General features: G+C 43.3%; 1 protein-coding gene across 1 annotated transcript in view; it reads right to left on the bottom strand.

The window, feature by feature from the left end:
* The window catches only part of HS3ST3B1 (heparan sulfate-glucosamine 3-sulfotransferase 3B1), a 47,220-nt gene extending 29,496 nt beyond the window's left edge, over positions 1-17,724 (bottom strand). Inside the window, exon 1 of the mRNA XM_073310559.1 lies at positions 16,821-17,724. Within this exon, the coding sequence (XP_073166660.1) occupies positions 16,821-17,362 (542 nt within the window). The 5' untranslated portion in view covers positions 17,363-17,724. The remainder of the gene's footprint in view (positions 1-16,820) is intronic.
* Positions 17,725-19,559: the final 1,835 nt, after the last annotated feature.

Raw genomic sequence — 19,559 nt, 5'->3', positions numbered from 1 at the left:
TCTTTATTAGATGGAGTTTTGTGGGAATTGGGGGGGGAGGGGTTTGCAGCTGAATTCAGGAGCAACTAAAGCATGGTCCTTCAAGCCATGGAAAATACTTGGTTTTGAGTTTTGCTATGAACAAGATTTTCCTGGGTTTGGGTAGAGGCAGCCAAATAAAGGTTTGAATCATATATTTTCGTTATGTAAAAAAGTAGCAAGATTTCTCAAACAAGCCACATAACAAATATTTGCTAGGCTCAAGTTTCATCACCAACCCAATATTTGGGCTGGGTTTCCCAAAAGGTCTGCAGGAAACTTGCCAAATCCTTCAGCAATCTCCAAATCCTAGAGACATGAAAGGGAGAGGTCTAGGTTTTTTTTTTTTTTTTTTAAACCCTGAACCATCAAGTTTCAATCCCTAGGGTTTTGTGGCATACCCTTGGCTACCTAATAACCTTGGTAATTGGGTCACGTAAAGATCAGAAACGCCTTCTCTCAATTAGCAGTATTTGGCATATGATCCCAAGTTGAGCAGTTTTGATTCCATCCAGTAGAGGGCATACTATTCAGCTCCTTACAGGTATAAGCGTGGGGGGGAGGAGGAAATCACACTAAATAGGTGGTCACAAAACAAATCAAAACGAGCTAGAAAAGTTCACCAAAATTGACAGACTTCACAGAGCTCCATTTATTGTCCAATCATGCAGTCGGCTTAACGCCACCAATGAAGTCTGCTGATGAAATCTAAGAGTTCTCAGTGTGGCAATTATAGGAGCTGGCATACAAGAATTGGGGAAAGATAAGATACCTTTACTTTTTCAAATTAGAAAATTCACAGGCTCTTAATCTGCTTTAAGACCACCTGGGCCTACTGTTTATATACAGCCTAATTATTATGCTACCTTTATCTGTGTGACTTCAGCATGGTCTCTGGAGAGAGCTAACAGCTGTAATGTTAAAGATACAGTTTGCCAGAAGTTAGCAATGTACAACCTGGATATTTTGCACACACACACCCTGCAGAAGCATTAGCAGAAAGAGGGCTCCACCTTCCACAACACAGATCCAGGCAGTACAGCAGAAAAAGAACCTGTAATTAACAAGCTTAAGGACGGACAACTAGAGCTCCCACCCCATATCAGTTTGCAGTGAGACCTGGCTTGAAATGCTAACCCGCTATTCAGTTTTATCTGAGCCTGATCCATTGCACGTCTGACAACTTCCCCCTCCACCCCATTAACTGGATTCTCTCAGCCTTTCAGAAACACCAGACAGACCTGCTGCTCACTAGCTACAAGAGCAGCAATAAATGGAAACAAAATCTGCTATCAGAATTATGTGTGACAAATTCTAACAAACTGATTGCAGGGTGGTGGGGGGGGAGAGAGACATTACAATCCCCTTCCACCCACAGAAAGTGTAAAAGCCAAATCAAAAACTTTACAACACTAATGAGCTCAGCCTGCAATTCTGCCAGTCAGAGCACTTAGCATTCTGGTATAGAGATCTATTATATGAAACATTCTGTTTAAATGCATGGTGAACATAGGTTCACTTCCTATACTAGGATCCATCCATTAATTCCAACAAAGCCAATGAATTAAAATGGACCCCAAAGATATAGCTAGCTCAAGGGTATAATTTCTACAAGCTCCTCTGACTTAAGAGCCTAACTCCCATTTGCAAGAGCAACTTTAACCAGTTAATTGCTGACAGTTTAGTGGCTTGATGTAAAGTTTTCACTGGTGCCTCTATTGAGGAGTGCAAGTCATGAGAATTTGTGGAAAAAATCTTATCCCAAACCACTAAACTGTCAGAGACTAACTGATCTATGAAACCCCACCATCTAGCACATCGCAGTGCTATGGGATCGGTGTTATAAGATCTTTGGATTTATTAAGATAATATAAAAGGAGGGACGAACGGGAGACATTCACCAATGCTGGACTGAAATTTAGTTAGGCCATTCATTCCCATTTTTAGCGCTGACTCACCACTGTTACTCTGGAGTTACACCTGGTATAGCAGCTGCAGCCCCTGAGCACATAATACTGGATTGTGTGAGTAAGTCCAGGTTAAGGCCCATTTCCAGCAATGTTTGCATATCCCGGCAATGAGGCCAGTGTCAGAGTGAGACATTCAGACTCACTTCTGCCGAGAAGAATTTGGTTTCTGATTTTAACTAAGAACAGGAGTAGGCCCATTGTTTGTACAACATCACCAGCATCGTTTTAGAATTACAGTTTATTTGGCAACTAGTTTCCTGGGTATAAAACATAAAATACATTTTTACAAAGACAAATTATGTTGATGTTTAAAGGCTAGGATACTTGGTCTACTTACAGGAGTACCTCACAATTCTTAAATTATTGATTTGAAAATTCATTAGATAGTAAAATAAAAACCCCTCTATTTGGCCTTTGCACATTTCTAAACAAATATTTAATAGCCAAGTGTGGCATGGAAGTCTATTAATAAACACTTCATTTTTTGTTAGCCATTGGCCTACCCTGCACTAAAAACACTGTAATTTTAGTAATTACAGAATTACTGATGTTACTCCAGGTTTATGCCACTGTTACGGAGAGCAGAATTGGCACAAAGTTACAAGGTATTTTAGAAGGCTATGAAATACTCTGTTTAAAAATGGAATGACGCTTGTAAAAATAAGTGATTCCCAAAGATTCATACAATCTTTTTTGAAAGCTTTGTTAACCTAGTCACTAATTTGCATAATCCAGTAATCTACAATTGATCTCCTGGTCACCAGTGCAAATTACTGGTTCCACTGAAGCGCTATACATATACAATACGATTAAAACCATTATTCACCTCCCTGGAGACAGACTGCAGCTTTGCAAAATAGCGGACGTTATTTTTTTACATAATGCAACTGGCATTGAGGGGTTGGGGGTTTTTTTTGTTGGTTATTGCATAATGAGTGTAAAAACATTACAAAAGGCAAGGGTTGCATATCTTTATTGCAAAGTATATGTATATATTCATGCCCACAGAAATAGATGTGAAGGACCCAATCCTGCATTGCTTACTCTATCAAAACTCCCACTGTGACTGAGGACTTTAACCAAGTATTTTGCTATTACCATACATCAGATCCTGAGGTCTACAGCTCCAGTGTTGTCTTTTAAAAAGCGTATCCCCTCATTAGAGTTACATGTTAAAAGTATTTTTTGTAAGTAAAAGGATTTCAAGTGCTGATTCCAGTGATACTTGGCTCTGCTTGTCACAGGGCCAGTCATGCAGCAGTGCAGGATCAGGCCCAGCAGCAAGGATGATCAGAATTTAGTCATCCTCTCCCCTACCTTCACAAACATGCCATTCTCACCTAACTGATAGAACAAGCAAATTGAGTACTGACCAGCTAGGAATCCGCACTAGAGAAGGTAGAACATGCCAATTTAAACAAATAAAATGGAATTTTCCAAAGGGAATAGTGCGCCTAAAAATCATTTACATACTTTTTGAAATCCAACGCAGTGATGCTGAAGTGTTGCATTAGTAGACCAGCCAGATTAGAGCCCTGATCTTTTATGACTCATCCTTAATAGCATAAGACTTACTTATACAAACAGTCCCACTGATTTCATTGTGAGGACTACTTGGGCAAGGGTGACCCTTGCTTTGCAAGAGCCCCATTATACTTAGTTAAGCACAATACTAAGTTAGCCACTGGTCAGTTTGGATGGAAGATTAAATTTAGGGGGGTGAAGAAGGGGGAAATTTAGTACAGTCTGGACCTTGATCCTCAGCTGATGTAAACTGGCACAGCTCCACTGACTTCAACCTGCCAGTTAACACTAAGTGAAGAGCTGGCCCTTGATAGAGGGTCTCTTCCCCTACCACCATTTTTCCTACAAAGAAAAAAAATGGACCTTTAACTGGACGGGTTTGGGGGATTATTTTGGGCTCATGGTTTGATGAAGTTAACTTACAGCAAGACAATGTATATAACCATTTTGTTACAGTCAAAATGTTCATTAAGTAGTAAATTAGAATAGTTTCAGATTTTTTTTCTTAATAGAATTGAAGGCAGCTGGAAATAAGTTTATTTTAATTAAAGAGAGTCTGATCCCATTCAATAAGCTTGAATGGGCACAAGATTAGACCCTGAATTCCATGCCTTGAGATACACAGGGTGTTAAAGGGACAGCATCAAAAGACCACACATTTTTGCCTGAAGTTTCTTTTGCTGTTATTACTACAAGAAACATTTAAGCCCCCAATCCTGCAAATATGTATACTTGTGCTTAATGTTACCCTTGTAACTACTCCCACAGACTCCAACAGGGCTACTTGTGTGTAAAGTCAAGCATGTGCATATATGCTTGCAGGGATCAGGGCCCAAAATTCTTGGGCCTGAGAGACTCAAGAAATAATTACACTCCCCCCCCTCTCCTCCCCCCACTGGCGTTTACGTTGAGCATTTGACAGCACTAGGTAGGATCGGTTTCACTCTAGTCCATTTCCCTTCTTAGCATCGGTCTTTTCCACCAGTTGCAGAGGAGTGAAGAGCACATTTAAAAAGAAATAATTTGTAAAACCAGCAAGTGGCTGAGGAATCTGGGCCAAGTGCAGTACCCAACATGAGTTATTCGAACTGGACTAGAGTTCAGGGTGATTTATGGATAATCCAGGATACCATTGTGCACCAAAGGTTGTAGGAATTTTGTTTTCTCTTACAGCTTTTCCTTACTGTCCCTAGACAAAAAGAAAAGGAGGACTTGTGGCACCTTAGAGACTAACCAATTTATTTGAGCATGAGCTTTCGTGAGCTACAGCTCACTTCATAGCTCACGAAAGCTCATGCTCAAATAAACTGGTTAGTCTCTAAGGTGCCACAAGTACTCTTTCTTTTTGCGAATACAGACTAACACGGCTGTTACTCTGAAACCTGTCCCTAGACAGCCACCCTTGAGGCCTGGGGACAGGGTGTTCTTGGGGGCAGGATTCTGGTTTAGACATTGTTGCCTCCACTGGTCGATCAGAACCCAAGTTTACTGACTTCAGAGCAGGTGGCAAAATACATCATTTTGGGGCAGGCATTTGCCTGGGGAAATTCTTCTAGTGGTAGCACAAGGATCGACGAGGGCACTGTTTGATCAACTTTAATATGTTGCTTGTTTTTAATGTTCCATGTCACAGTAATGGGTGCCTGACAGTCAATAAAATATGGTCATTTACAACAAAAATTGAGATGGGAACCTGCTTAAACAAACATGTTTTGCCCAGCATAAAAGATTTCTTCCCTCCCCATTTATGCTGTGGCTAACAACCATGCTCTGTACAGCTGATCTGCATCAAGTCATGCATGTACTATGGATATAAAAGGAATTTTCATAAGATAGTCATTACTCCTATGCAGTGTGCCCCAGTCAAATCTTCTGCCTCGTGTTTAATATTTAGTTTATCAAGTGACCAATATTGCAGTCTATTGGAGTGCTGCTAGTCATGTGAATCAAATTGCATGATCAGAACCTTAGGAGGTGAAGTTAAAAAAAAAAAATCCCATTTAGATTGGAACACCCGGCTGGGGGGGGAGGGCAGGAGAGGCAAAAAAAAGCAGATTTTGCTATCACTAGTGTCTTGATATTCTTTGCAAGCTTTTTAAAAAAAAATGTGAAGTGTTACGTGTAACATTACAGCCCAATTTGGTTTCTTAGTGAGGTTGCAAGTTTAAATTAAATCATTACAAGTAAAGAGATGTGAAAAATTGTTGGGAGCACGAATGAGAGCAGATAAGTAAACTTCTCTGCACTTTAGATCTCTGGGACTATTTTGAATGTAACATTATTGTGCCTGAAAGTTTAATATACAATCACACAGGCATCACTCCAGTCACTCCTCAAACATCACATGGTGAAAACAGGTAGCAGCTGATCGCTTCCTGACCTTCTCATTAAACTGCTGAAATAACGTGACCTGGTATTTGTTGTCCTTGGAGCCCATATGTCCACTGTCCAACGCAGACCTGGTCTATTAATTATCCCCCAACCCACTGATTACTGGTATTCACACCAACACAAGAGAGGAGTGTTCACATTGAAAGAGGACTATACTTTGTTCTTACTACAAGGAGCCCAAGGTCTGTGCAGTTATTCCATCCTAAATCAATTAAACAATTGAAGCCTGCCTCTTCCTAAGTACTCAACATCCTCAATTTTGTTTTTTTGTCGATGATGGTACTCAACCCTTTGCAGGGCGGGAAAGAACAAACCAGTTTGGCAGTAGAACACATCCAGAAATAAAAAAGTTTGGCACCTACATTTTTCAAATGACAATCAAAGCCTTCTACCTCCCAGAAAGCAGCTGAAGATATTCAGCTGCATAAGTTAAAGAGTTCACCTTGTCCACTTTAATAAAAGATACTAAGCACCAGGGATTCTCTTCCAATTATTTTGATGCCAATTGCTAGCATAATGTTCCATGACATGCCACAGAGTATCGCACTAATCAGATTAGCCAGGCAGATCCACCACCCAAATAAGCCTCATACCCACCCCCCCAAATGCATGGTCAACTTTGAAAAAGTTCAACAACTCAACAGGTGAGGCTATGAAACCTGATCACAGCAGACAATGTAGCTCCTCTCAGCGTCGTGCTGGGAAGAACTCATCACATGCGTCATATCAGGCAATGTGCTTGAAACAGAGTAGCGCACTGAAAGCCCAGCAACACGAATAATCTTTGCCATCTGTTTGAACAACTCAACCCTCCTCAGATCTAAAGGAATGATCCCATGAAACACAAGGGCCTTGCTGACTGATCATAGCAGTCCACCCCTCCTTTCTGGGGCCATTTTCTTCATAACTCCACACAGTCACTAAGACAATGTCATTTGGGTCTGTCAGGATCTGATTGGAGGCAATAAGTGCCTTGGAGAGCATTTTTTTGTTTTTGTTTTTTTTTAAAAAAAAGACACAGAAGTAGTGATAGCCCCATTTAAAATCCTATTGGACTCTTGCCTGCAAATATTAATGAGTGGGTGGGAAAAAATCCCCGTCGACAAATGATTTGGGGGCGATTCATATGCATGAAGTTTTTTTTAATCAAAGGAATCCTGGTCCAGTCCAGGTCACTCTGAAGTTTATTGTAAGAGACCGCTTTGCATCCTTAAAAGCAAGATCTTTCAAGGTTTGAGTGCCCTTGGAAGATGCCGTCAGTGGTAGTGGAGGGCACTCAGCACCTGGCTGCATTGTATCCTTGTTGCTTTATCAATAGTTTGCACAGATCTGCTGCAAGAGGTGTTGGAACCACACACTTGTCACCACTGTAAAGCAGGTATTTATAGTGCTGCAGCGATCATGGGTGAAATCCCAGCCTCAGTGAAGTCAATGAAAGTTCACTGTTAACTTCATTGGGGCCAGGGTTTTACCCCATATCATTAATAAACCACTTGACTCTGAGACTAATTATCCCCCTACCCACTTTCTAGAGCTCTGACTAGATACCAGGGGGCACTATGGGACAATTTGCTCATTATGGCAATTGTGACGTTCCTATGGTAAGGAAGTTCACGGCTCACCAAGTCTCTGCAGAGTCACCATGAAGCAGCACCTAACACAATGGGGCCTGGATCCTGGAGATTCCTTAAGTGCCAAGTAATCTAAGAAGATTTTCATAAATGCAGTTATTACCATGCTTGAAATAGATAAACCACATGTAACCAGACATGCTCACAAGCCTGAATCTGCAGCCACAACTCTCACTAAAATCATAGATTAGGGACTCTGCACTTGCAGGAGGATCAAACCCTAAAATTTGGCTTTCCAAGGCAAGGATTCCATCAGTGTTTTGTTCAGAGCACTGTACATTATGGTGCTATTATTTAGATTACAGCACGAGGGCACTTTCCACACACAGACAAAGCCTACAATCTGGTAGTCTAAATAAACATTCAGTGGGGAACTGGGGATATTCAGCACATTGCAGGAAGTGCTTGGCACTGCAGCAAACCAGCCCTACAGCAGATGGAAAAGTTGTTAAAAATATATATATATATAATAATCCAGCAAGCAATATAGGGTCAGTTATACTTATTGTGAGACAGACTTAAGTTCTTAGTACTATTTAAGAGTATCATTATTGCTGCCCCAAATAAAAATACAGAGAAAATAGTTTCAAAATATCATAGAACTGATATTCTAGGCTTGCAAGAAGGAGTGATTTTTCTGGCAGTCCTGTAAGACAGCAATTGCATTATATACCAGTCCACAAGAGGCTATTCCCTTGCCTCTCCCCACCACAAATGCACAAGGTTGTTAATGCTGCACACTTCAATTTTCTGAGACAATTGCAAAGAGGAAGCTTAAATATCAAAAATTCCACACACTACTTATAATTAGTTTGCAGTAATGGCTGGATCTTATTTCTTTTCTGTCATGGTAAATACTCTCATTTGAAGCAGCTAACATGCTGCATTAATTACCAGAAAAAATGCAACATGCTTACAGAATTTGTTTCCGTTGGATCTCCAGCTATCTCGCTATTGAAAATCCATTCAATTTTTCCCCTCTTATCACTTTGCTGCTTCAGGGACTATATTTCCCCGAACAACATTATCTGATTTTGCTTTATTTTTGCAGCAGAAGAAAATCATGTTTTGTTTCACTTCAACAACCCCTTTACCTTGTAAACAATTAAGCAGAAGAAAAATAAAAACCACCATTTTGCTTCTCCTTCACAAGCCAACATCCTTTATACTTTATAAAGTAACAGTTCAGACAAAAATGATATATTGAACACTATTAGTCACAAATACAATTCCAGAAAGGAAACTTATCTAGATAAGCAAGTTCTATTGGAAGTTGTGCCTTGCAGGAGTCAACTTTTTAAAAAAAAAATATATATATATATTTTTTTAAAGTTGTCTCTCAACTAAAACTAAGTACCAACCCCTCAAAGATCTACCACCACCTCGGGGTTAAATATCCCCATTAACATATTGCTAGGGTGAAATATACCAAAAAAAGATCTAAAGTTTTAAAACTGGACAGTCTGATTTGTGCAACGAAGACTCAATCCTGCAAACACTTATGCATATGAGTAACTTTACGAATGCAAGAGGCCCCATTGACTTCAGTGGGAATACTTGTGAATAGTTTTGAAATGTTCGTAAAGTCAGAATCAGGGGCAGTATGCATATAACTGAACAGCGAGTAATTCATAGCAGTTTATATTTTCTGGTTATGTGAATGACAAAATAAGAAATTTTATTATTCAGCTACAGCTCTTTATCCTGTCTGACATCAATTTAAATTTAAAACATGAGGAGATTATGGAAATATGCAGGACCTTGAAACATGCTGAGGCTCTGTTAAGTCACTGGGAGTTTGGAGACAGAATCTTATTTCTAATTCATATGGTCAAACTCCTTTAGCTTATTTGGATCAGAGAGTTAGAAATTTGCAAAAAGTTATTTTAATGAAAAAGAGTGATGTGCTGTCAGATTTTTAGTTTGTGACATTTATAAACTGTGAAGCTGTTTGGCAATTGAAATGTTCATTTTCCAATTGCAATATTCGTTTTTAAGTGCTAAACTTAGGCCCCAATCCTGCAAACGCTTAGGCACATGAATAACTTTCAGGTATAATTTGCAAATGTGCCTAGTGATTTAGAAGCTTAAATCCCTTTTAAAAAAAGTGACTGTTAAATTCCCAATCTCAAGCCATTTTGGTGACAAAGTTTTACGCTTCATCACATGCTGTTGAAATCAATGGGTCCACTTGCAGAAGCAAAGTTACAAAAGTACATAAGTGTTTACAAGGTAACAGGCTAGAGCTCCAACCCAAACTATTACAAGAATTTCTATTCCAATGAATCGCTTCAGAATGAACATGAATAAATTGAATACTGGCATTTCCAAACGTAAAGCAAAAATATTTCTTTTAAATATTGACAGTCTCCCAACTCATTGCATCTGGGATAACATTTATGATTAAATTACTTTTAGTTATTTTCCCCCCTTCACTTGTAAAAGATTAATCAACCATTTTATGGTCTAATTTAGATGCCTAATTAAAAACAGAGTTCAACACCTTCAACACCATTTTTGCTAATAAATCTTGACAGCTCTTCTCCCTTGTAACATGCAGGTTCTCATTTCAGAATACCGCATTATAAATGCGGTTAGCTTTTTTATTTTACCTTAACTGCTGTAGGGTTGGCAGTACACTGTTGAAGTCCCAGAATTGGTAGTAAGCGATTTCAAAGAGACTTCCGTTTAGCTAGATTGTATTTACTCCTCTCAGTAACCAATGCAGCACACACTGTGACCTTATTTTATGTTTTGCTAACAGAAGTTGGAGGGCGGGAGTCGCGTCTCCCTCAAAATGCATTAAAATTAAAATTTGGAGAGCTTGAAATCTTCACAGCTGCTACCTAAACTCACAGGGTTTCAAATTTAATTCCATTTAGAGTTCTATTTTTAGTATTCCTTTACACTGAAAAAAAAGTTTGTGTTTCTTTAAATGTCAGTATTTTGTTAATCTTGATTTGACAATTTGAAATATTCATACCAATCTTCACCATGCTCCTACAGGCTGCTTATGCACATGCTTAATGCTATGCAACAGTAGTTCCATTGGCTCCAAAAGAGACTACTCACATGTGCAAAGTTAAGCAGGTGCTTGCAGAACTATGGTTTTTATAAAGCCTAGATTACTGCTCTCCAAGCCCCCAATCCTTTAAACCCTATGAGTAGTCCCATTGACTGCATGTGGGTAAACTATTTGTGTTTTTTCGGGATCAGGCCCTAGAACTGTAGATTTTAGAATTGAATAGCTCCTACCCCCAACCATGCAATTCCAACCCCACTGCCATTGAAGATAAGGAGTTCATAAATTTACTATTGCTCTGAAACGCCACCCACATAACACTGAACCTGGTATCTAACCAGTTTTAGCCCCATTAGTGCAACTCCAGTTTAATGAATTAATTATCTTCATTCTGCTTCCCAAAATGACCAATCTGAGCAATTTATCAGTGGTGAAACTGATCCTGTGTGTGAGAGAGAGATACACTATCCTAGTATGAACTACTAATGCAAAAAGTTACAAAATTAATTCTCTCCTAATTCATACAGATCTAACCACCACCACCACATAACAACAAAGAAGTTCCAGTCACAGGGTACACAGCACAGCCTGGAGTGATACCACTATATTTTTCGTATGGTCAAAAGAAAGATCTGGTTCTGCTAACATTTTCATGCTATGTGGTCTTGTTTCACTAGCAGAGGAGAATTTAATCCTAAATACGTCTAAGCAACACACAAAATCTTGAAAGTTAAGTGGAGGGAAAAAAAAGTAGTGTTCACAAACTGAACAGTATTTATGGTTTTGTATAAAATAGTTCAGTTTTAAGTTTACTATTAAAACCTCAGTTTATAATTGGCCTGTGGATAGAATTTTAGCTTGTTAACCTCAGTAGAGGAAAACAAGCTAAAATTATTTGCACGATAGATAACTAAATAAATATTTTCCCTTATTAAATTTGCTATTAGACAAAATATCTAGTGTTCAAACACTTTTTGGCATCGGAGTTTAAATAACTATTAAGTTGCAAACATGTTGTATACTGATTTGGGGGGGGGGGGGGAGGTGGACGGGGAAAGAAAGAATCATTAAAAACCAGAGCTTTTAATTAGTATTTCCACCTCATCTTCAAAAGCATGTAAACTCTGAGGAAGTGATCCGGGACAGTATGAGAGTGAATAAACTAAGTAAAATCTGAAGCACTCCAGTCCTAGTCTAAAGCAAACTTGATTATGGGGGCAGATGACTGTTTCATTTCTTTTCTCACAGCCGTCCTGAATCACAGCAAACAGAAGGGGGGAGGGATGGGAAGAAAAAAAAAACCATCACCCAATCAACATCTTTAATGAGCTTCATCACCCACAAATGTCTTTTGTTTAGGTTAATGGTGCCTTGTTATGCCAAGTGGAACTACTATTAAATTCTGATGCTTAATGCAAATGTCCTCCTCTGCTTTGCCACTGTAGCTCTTGGGATTATCAACCTATAAAATCATTACCTACTTAACCGGTTGTGAGCAGTGCAGTTTGTGCCGAAGAGACACTCTGCAGCATTACAGCCCCTCAAGTCTACCTTATACAAGTCAGGCAATAAGTTCTTTTTGACTATCCCAAACAGACAACATGGGCCATATGGTATATATAGTCTAAACCTTGATCTAGGGTAACAAATGCCTCTTCCATTCCCTCCCATTTTAATAATGTTATGAGCAGAGCACCACCACTGTTTGTGTGATGTATAAATACAAGTCATCCTTATTTATGGGGTAGGTTGTTACATTATTTTTTATAATCCCTGCAATAATTTAAATTACCACTGCTTTCAAGCAAGATGGGGATTCAGGAGTGCATTAATAATGAAGAGTTATAGAAAGACAAACAATCTTTTCATCTATTTTTTAATCCTATGGGGGGCTGGAGGGGGGAAATAGACCCTAGTTTAGAGTTTACAGTTCAAATACTGACACTGAAATTTAAATCAAATTAAAATAAATGTTAACTCCCAAGTTTGAGTAAAGTTTTGGATGAATTCGGTTGATAGGTTTAGATCACTGATCAGACCTTACACCCAGAGCAGATTGCAGGAGAAGCAGAGAAATGAAGGTGCAGGACAGAGCACAGGGGTGGGAGAGAACCCACCATTTTTATAGATAGGTGTTTACATTTTTCCAGGCAATCATCTTGCCCTGGTTGCAGTAGGATCCTAATGCTGCTCTTTCAGCAGAGATTAGTGTAGAAGTTAATGTTTCTTGTCACCCTGACAGTTTTGTTCATTAATTTTGTGTTTAGTTTGGGGAGAATATTAAAAAAACAAAAAACAAAAAACCCCAAACCTGTTTTGACTCCCTTAATGAATCTTCCTTGAAAGCAAGAATAGTGCTAAGATTACCAGTCTCCTCTGAGGCTCTGCTAATGAGCCTGTTTCTGAACTGCTGAATAAAAAAAACAAAAAAACTTGACACATTGGTGCTTTGAATTTTGTTGTTGGAAGATCTTGAAGAAAAAAAAAAAAAAAAAGGGATTCCACCTTTACCCCCCCCCCCCAAGAAAGAGTCCTAAACACATACCTGAAGTGACTAACAGACTTTGAATGGGCCAGATCCCATATAGTCTTAACACAGAACTCCCATTAACTTCAGCATCTGCTTATGAGTTTCAGGACTGAGTTAAAATAGATCTGACTTCTGTACCATGTCCCTGAACGAAAGAGGGAAAGATTGAACCGAAGAGTAATAGCTAGTTTGATTTCTGTTTTATTGCAACAAAATAAAGTATTTTCTTTTGCTGGACTCCACCACCTCTGAAATCAACAAGTACCCATTCACTTTAAAAATCAGCAAAGAATTAAATATACAGTACTAACAGGGTTTTGTAACTAACATCCCTAACGAACACTGTGGGTGCTACTGGATTTTTCACTTGGTTTACAGTTCATTTTTTTCCCCTTTCCCACCAAATGTTTTCCAGCTGACACAGATTATACCTTCACCTTTCTTTGGGGATTAAATTAATTACTCCAATTCAAATGGAAACATTCCTTTATTTAATAGAGTCTGTTCTGGAGTTAGAACATTATATGCCTGAATATGTTTTCAAAAACTAACCAGATTTAAAATAATCATCTTTCTTGAAGGAAAAAAAAAGAAAGTCAACCTACAGCTACAAAGCAGTCAAGTATACAATAAGTGTGACGTTCATGCTTTACATTATTTACTGCAAGACAATCAAATCTGACTATTGTAGAATTAGACAACTGATTTTGTTTAAAATGCACCCAGGCTACTTTATATATAAAAATCATAGGTGTATATATTTAATGACATGATTGTGTGACTGTCTATAGACACACGATATAGATCTACTAATTAGACTTGCACACTCATGCTTTATTATATGCATTTTAATCTATAGCTATTTATTGATCCCCTCCCATCAACTTGAAGTCGGGTCTAGTTCTCAATTCGTCAGATGCCGTTGTCTCCTAGGATTTAGTGTTACCTTAAAGGCTGACCAGATTTATTTGAGCATAAGCTCTCCTGGGTGAAAACCCCACTTCAGATGCATCAGAAGAAGTGGGTTTTTTACCCAGGAGAGCTTATGCTCAAAGCAATCTGTTAGTCTTTAAGGTGCCACCGAACTCCTTGTTGTTTTTGTGGATACAGACTAACACGGCTACCGCCGATACTAGGATTTAGTGGAAGTTATTCACTTTCCATTTGTCAAAAAGCACCACAAACTGGGCTTGCAGGAACTGTGCTCACAGCTTAGCGAAAAGGGACCCAGGCAGATGAAGGCTGCAGGTGAACAGCCTGCCCCTTCCCCCTGAAGTTGGGCTAACTTTTCTCCCCTGGATTTTCTGTACAGATCCGTCACCTGCCGCTCAGTCCTCACCAGCGCCTTGAGTTTACAGGGTTTTGCTGTTCTGTCCCCCTGCCCCAACACCCCTGTAATACAGCCGCAGGGTAAAGCAAGGCAGCTCGCAGCCTGGGACATGGTGCACTAGCTGCCTTTCATCATCCAGCAAACTTCTAGACTTTTGTAACTCTTCAGAATAAAGAAATAATTAGGGAAGGGGAAAAAAAAGGACAATCAAATCACTTCAGTCTCCCCAGAGCTGCATTTTCTCTCCGCAGTCCCTCCCTTACACACACACACAATTTTGTTCTTTTGGGGATTTTATTTTTTGCAGCCCGTATTTGTTCTGAAGACAGAACTTTTTACAACCCTGCTGCCAACACAGTTTTAAACAAAATTCAAACAAGCAAGAGACATCACGCTGGTAAGACAGACAGCCAAAGCAAACCTGTGTTTGGGCACCACAAGGCAAGCAGGGAGAAAGAAGAACAAAGCGTTAATACGAGACTGTTACTCTTCCATTGCTGTTCAGCTCGGCCGAGCCCAGACATGTTGGACCACAGAAGTTAAAGGGAACGCGGTGCAAAAAAAGAGACACGAAGTGGTAGCAATGTTTCAGGAACTCTATCGATGGGATTCTTTCTTTCCAAATCCCTCAAACGAATCCGGCTCAGATTATCCAACACTGCGGGGCAAATCTAGTTTAAACTAATAATTTACTGCAAACTGGAGTTTGCACCCCAGAGCCTCTAAACACCGGCTCACTATAACACAAAAAACTCATAACACTGGAGCAGCTGAGATTGAGCTGTCTCAATCCAGAGACATTTGACAGTTAACACTTTTCTGGCATTTAAAAGGACAGAAAGGATCCCGTGCATGTGAAGTATTTTCCCCTCTAAACTTTTCATGATCAAAATTTATTTTAAGGCAAAAAAAAGGGGGGGGGGGCGTTTTATTTTGTTTTATCGATAAAACCCAAACAACGGGTCTAGCGAACGCTCAAAGAAAATTGGTTCCGTTCGGTTCGCGTTCCTGCGGAACGGTACCGGAGTTCTGGATCGATTCCCTTTTGCAAAGAAGGAGCCGAGAAGGGTCTGATGCGCTGGAAGAGATGCTGCAGTGTCCCTTTCTTCCCAACAGAGATCACTACATCCCTGCTCCATGCTAAAGCTGCCTCCCTCGCAGCGATCAAACCCCGTCTGGCCAAAGCAAACGACGGGCGCCAAAAATACATGCGAGGAATTAAAGTCAAGGGCACGTTTATACGGATACTGGCAAATGCCGAACCTGAAAAAGCAGCTCCTGGTGAAATGGTACACGATGGGAAGGGGCACCTGCATTGCCCCATCGGTCACGAGAGTAAAGAACTGTTTCCATCTTCTAAATTGTGGGGACTTTCCCAGCGGCCTTATCTGGGCTTTTTAATCACTAGCTGAGCTGCATTCAGCAAACAGAACCGGGACACAGCGGCTGACTTTTTGTCAGCTAACAGCCTGACCGAGAACACCAGTCCTAACCATTCGGGGTAATCTTACAAATTATGGGCCGATCCTGGCTCAGTGGCCCAGATGGCTATTGCCGGACATAGCAGCAGAATCTAGGCGCCCGATCCTTCCATAAACCAGGTGCCCCCCGGATTTCTTCGCCGATTTGTCAGAAACAAGGAACGAATCTAACCAAAGGGCTTCCCCTTTGGGGCATTCCCCTCGTGTAGCTCGCCGCCTTATGAGGGGATAGTAGAAAGTAGCTGAATGGTTCTCCAGGATTCAAATTTAATTGGAGGGAGAAGCCACTATTTTTTGCAATTTCTATATCGCGCTGAGAGACAAACAATCCCACCCTCCGCCCCCTCCGATAGCGGAGCAGTACAACCACTGCGGAGCCAACTAGAGAAGAAAAATAAACTTTCTACATTTTTCCCCCTGGAGTCTCTGCGGTAATGGGAATCCCCAGCGGACATATCGATTTTTTTACATATATAAAGTAGAGCTCCCCATCTATTTCCACAGAGGGCAGTTTACAGGAAATCTTGTCCTGCTGCAGAAATTAGAAAGGGAAAAATACACACTGGGTGGGTCTAGGTGGGCCAGGGCAAAAGCCAATCCGGAGCTGCACCTCATTTAGACCTTTTCCTGCTGCAAAAAGCGAAGTTAGGGAAAGCTCCGGGAGCAGCATCTCTTGTATGTTCAGAGTGGGGGAGGAGGGAGGGAGCGATTCCTGCTGCTGATCTGAGGCTATAAATTATGGATCTGTATAAAAGGTGTAAGTGGAACCCCCCCCCCTCCCCTGGAGGGGGAAATGAAGCAGAAATGGCCTGGAGGGTGAGGAAGTTGATTTATGGGTTTGGTCCAAGTGACCCCGCAGGGGTTAAGTTTCAATCACGCACACGCATCAGGAGGCACATGGAGGGGAGGGGGCAGGGGGGTACCTGTACCAGGCGAAGCCCCGCTCGTAGTTGCGGTCGAAGAAGTGGGGCTCGGCCCCCACGGCCCGGATGTCGGGGTGCACCCTCAGGAACTCCAGCAGCGCCCGCGTGCCGCCCTTCTTCACCCCGATGATGATGGCCTGCGGCAGCTTCTTGGTGCCGGAGCCGTTGAAGAAGCTGGAGATGGGGCTGGTGGGGTCGGGGGCCGCGCTCTGCTCCTCCCGCAGCTCCGAGGGGGAAGCCGCGGCGGGACCCGCCAGCCCCTGGGCTCCCCCGGAAGGCGCCCGGCGCAGCAGCTTGGAAAGCACCTGGAGACCCTCTCCGCGCGCTCCAGCGGTGGCGGCAGCCTCCCCGGCCCCGGCAGCGGGCCTCCCCGCGAGGCCGGGCACGGAGGCGCAGGAGCCGGCGCAGGAGTAGAACATGTAGAGCCAGAGGAAGAGCATGATGCAGAGCAGCAGGAGTTTCCGTCTCACCGGGAGGAGCGGCGGCGGCGGCGGCTGCAGGGCGCTGGGCGCATCGAGGCAGCGGATCAGGCGCTGTCCCATATGCCCGCCTGCGCGCCGGGCAGCATGGCTCAGCGCACGGGCACCGCCGCGGGGGTTGCTCCCGGGCCCCGCCAGTCGAGCCCCAGCGCCGCGCGGGGGTGCCCCTCCGCCCAGCCGCTCAGGAGCCGCGCTGGGCAGCGCTCCCGGAGAGAGGCTAGCGCGGGGAGGCTCGGGGTGCCATGCCGCGCTCCCCGGGGCGCACGGCCAGTGCCCCAGGGCAAGTCACTCAGCAGGCTCCGCGCCGCGCGCCCAGCATCGCCGCCTCTGCCCCAGCGCCCCGCGGCTGCTCCCCGGGAGCCTGCCTGCGACCGGCCCCTGACAGAGCCTCCCCCGGACTGCCCGAGCGCCGGCCTCCAGCGGGCAGCCCCTCAGCCCGGCGAGGAGGGGTGGGAAGCGGCCGCCCGTGATAGGCAGCCCCGGTGGCCTATAAGAGCCGGGTTCCCTATGATAATTAGCCCCATTTGTTGATAGGAAGGCAGCCAACGGGAATGCAGGCTGCTCCGGCGGGGCGGGGCCCTGGGGGCGGCTGGAGGTGATTAGCGATTCTAATTGGCTAATGAGCCGTTCAAGGGGCAGGGGCGGCTGTGGAGTCAAGGCTCTTTGGGGGCGTGCGGGGGGGGGAGGGTGGATCAGCAACCTCCTGCCCCGAACTCATTCCTCCTCCGCGCTCAGCCACGCAGCCGGGGAGCCTGGGCTGCGCGCTGGAGACAGCCCCGTTACCCGCCCAGATGTGCAGCGAGACGCAGCCAGATGTGGCGAGCGCGCGCACACAAGGAGGTTATGGAGGGGGGGCGGCGGGGAGGGATACTGGCTCCGGAAGGCAGGGATCGTCCGGGGAAGGTCGTCAACCCCGTGATGAATTTAGTTGGCTGAAGGGACCCGGTTAGTGGATGAAGAGGAAAGGAGACGCCTAGGAGCGGACAGTGCTGCTTCCAGCGCCCACCCTCCAGCTGTGCATAGAGAGAGCCCTGCCACCAGCAATATGGATAGGGGGCCCCACTCCCAAAAGCGCATGGCACTGCTACCCGGCAATCTGCGCAGCTCCCAGACCCCCAGAAGTATATGGCACTGCTCCCCAGCAATATATAATGGTGATATAGGTAGATCCCCTGTCCCAAAAGTACTGTATATAGCCCTGCAATCAGCCATATAGCTAGCTATCTCTCTCTCCAGCAATATATAGGGCTCCCTCCCGCCCACTCCCATACTATACTGCGCTGCTCCCAGCCATGGAGACTTCCTTCTGCACCAGCCTGGCTCCCCGGTGCAGGGCTGGCAAGTTACAGCGCAAGACCTCAGAACTACCCCACGGGAGGCCATTGGTTTCTCCTCCTGGCGAATCGCTGCCCGGAGTTTCCATTTGGGGGCTTCGCTGTCGGAGCCGCTCTACCTTCCCTGGAAACATTTCGTTTTTCTTTCTGTCTCCCCCACTTTTGCCCTAGCCTGGTGCGGTTGCTTACAGGGGGGAGGCGAACTTTAAAGTGTTCTTTAGAGACAGAGACTTTTAACTGTAATAACCGCAGTCAGCAGGCAGACGAAGCCAGGGAGAGAGACAAACGGGTAGCTAATGACCTTAGTACTTAGTGGGGGGTGTTTTGTTTCTTAATGAAGTAACGCGCTTTAGATGCAGGAAGGAAAGGGGGAAATTCGCTGATAAATTCGATACAATTGTGCTTTTTATATTTATATTGAGGGCAGAAGAATGCATATTCCATGGACAAATGCTCCTAAGATTTAGAACGAAAAATATTGTCATGCCATGTTACTCTTTCTTTCTTTCTTTCTTTCTTTTTCTTTCTGCAAAACCCACAAGACCTCCCTACCTCGACTTGCAAAATAGATAAACCCTCTTGCTTTCGCCCCACACTTAACGATTTCATTTTCTTTTCCTGCGGGATGCCAGGTCGGTCTGTTTTAGGTTGTGTTGGTTCATGGCAAAGCAGGATGCCCCCAGCCATAGAGCAGAGAGCTGCTGTATTTATCAGAGCGGGCTGCCTCATTATTTTTGTCTTTCCCTAATAGCGGGATAATCGTTAAAGGCCCTTCAGGACTGCAGTGCAAGTGAGCTGAAGTTTACAGAGAGAAAGAGGCAGCGTGTTTGGGGGTAATAGCGGGGGTTATCTGCCCACCTCACTCTGTGGCTAGCCTGCAGAATGACTTGGAATCTTTCCCCGTGTAGAAAATGGTGCTACCCGGG

The sequence above is a fragment of the Lepidochelys kempii genome, chromosome 14, assembly GCF_965140265.1.
Source record: "Lepidochelys kempii isolate rLepKem1 chromosome 14, rLepKem1.hap2, whole genome shotgun sequence".
Classification (NCBI taxonomy): Eukaryota; Metazoa; Chordata; order Testudines; family Cheloniidae; genus Lepidochelys; species Lepidochelys kempii.
This window is presented reverse-complemented; position numbering and strand designations above follow the sequence as displayed.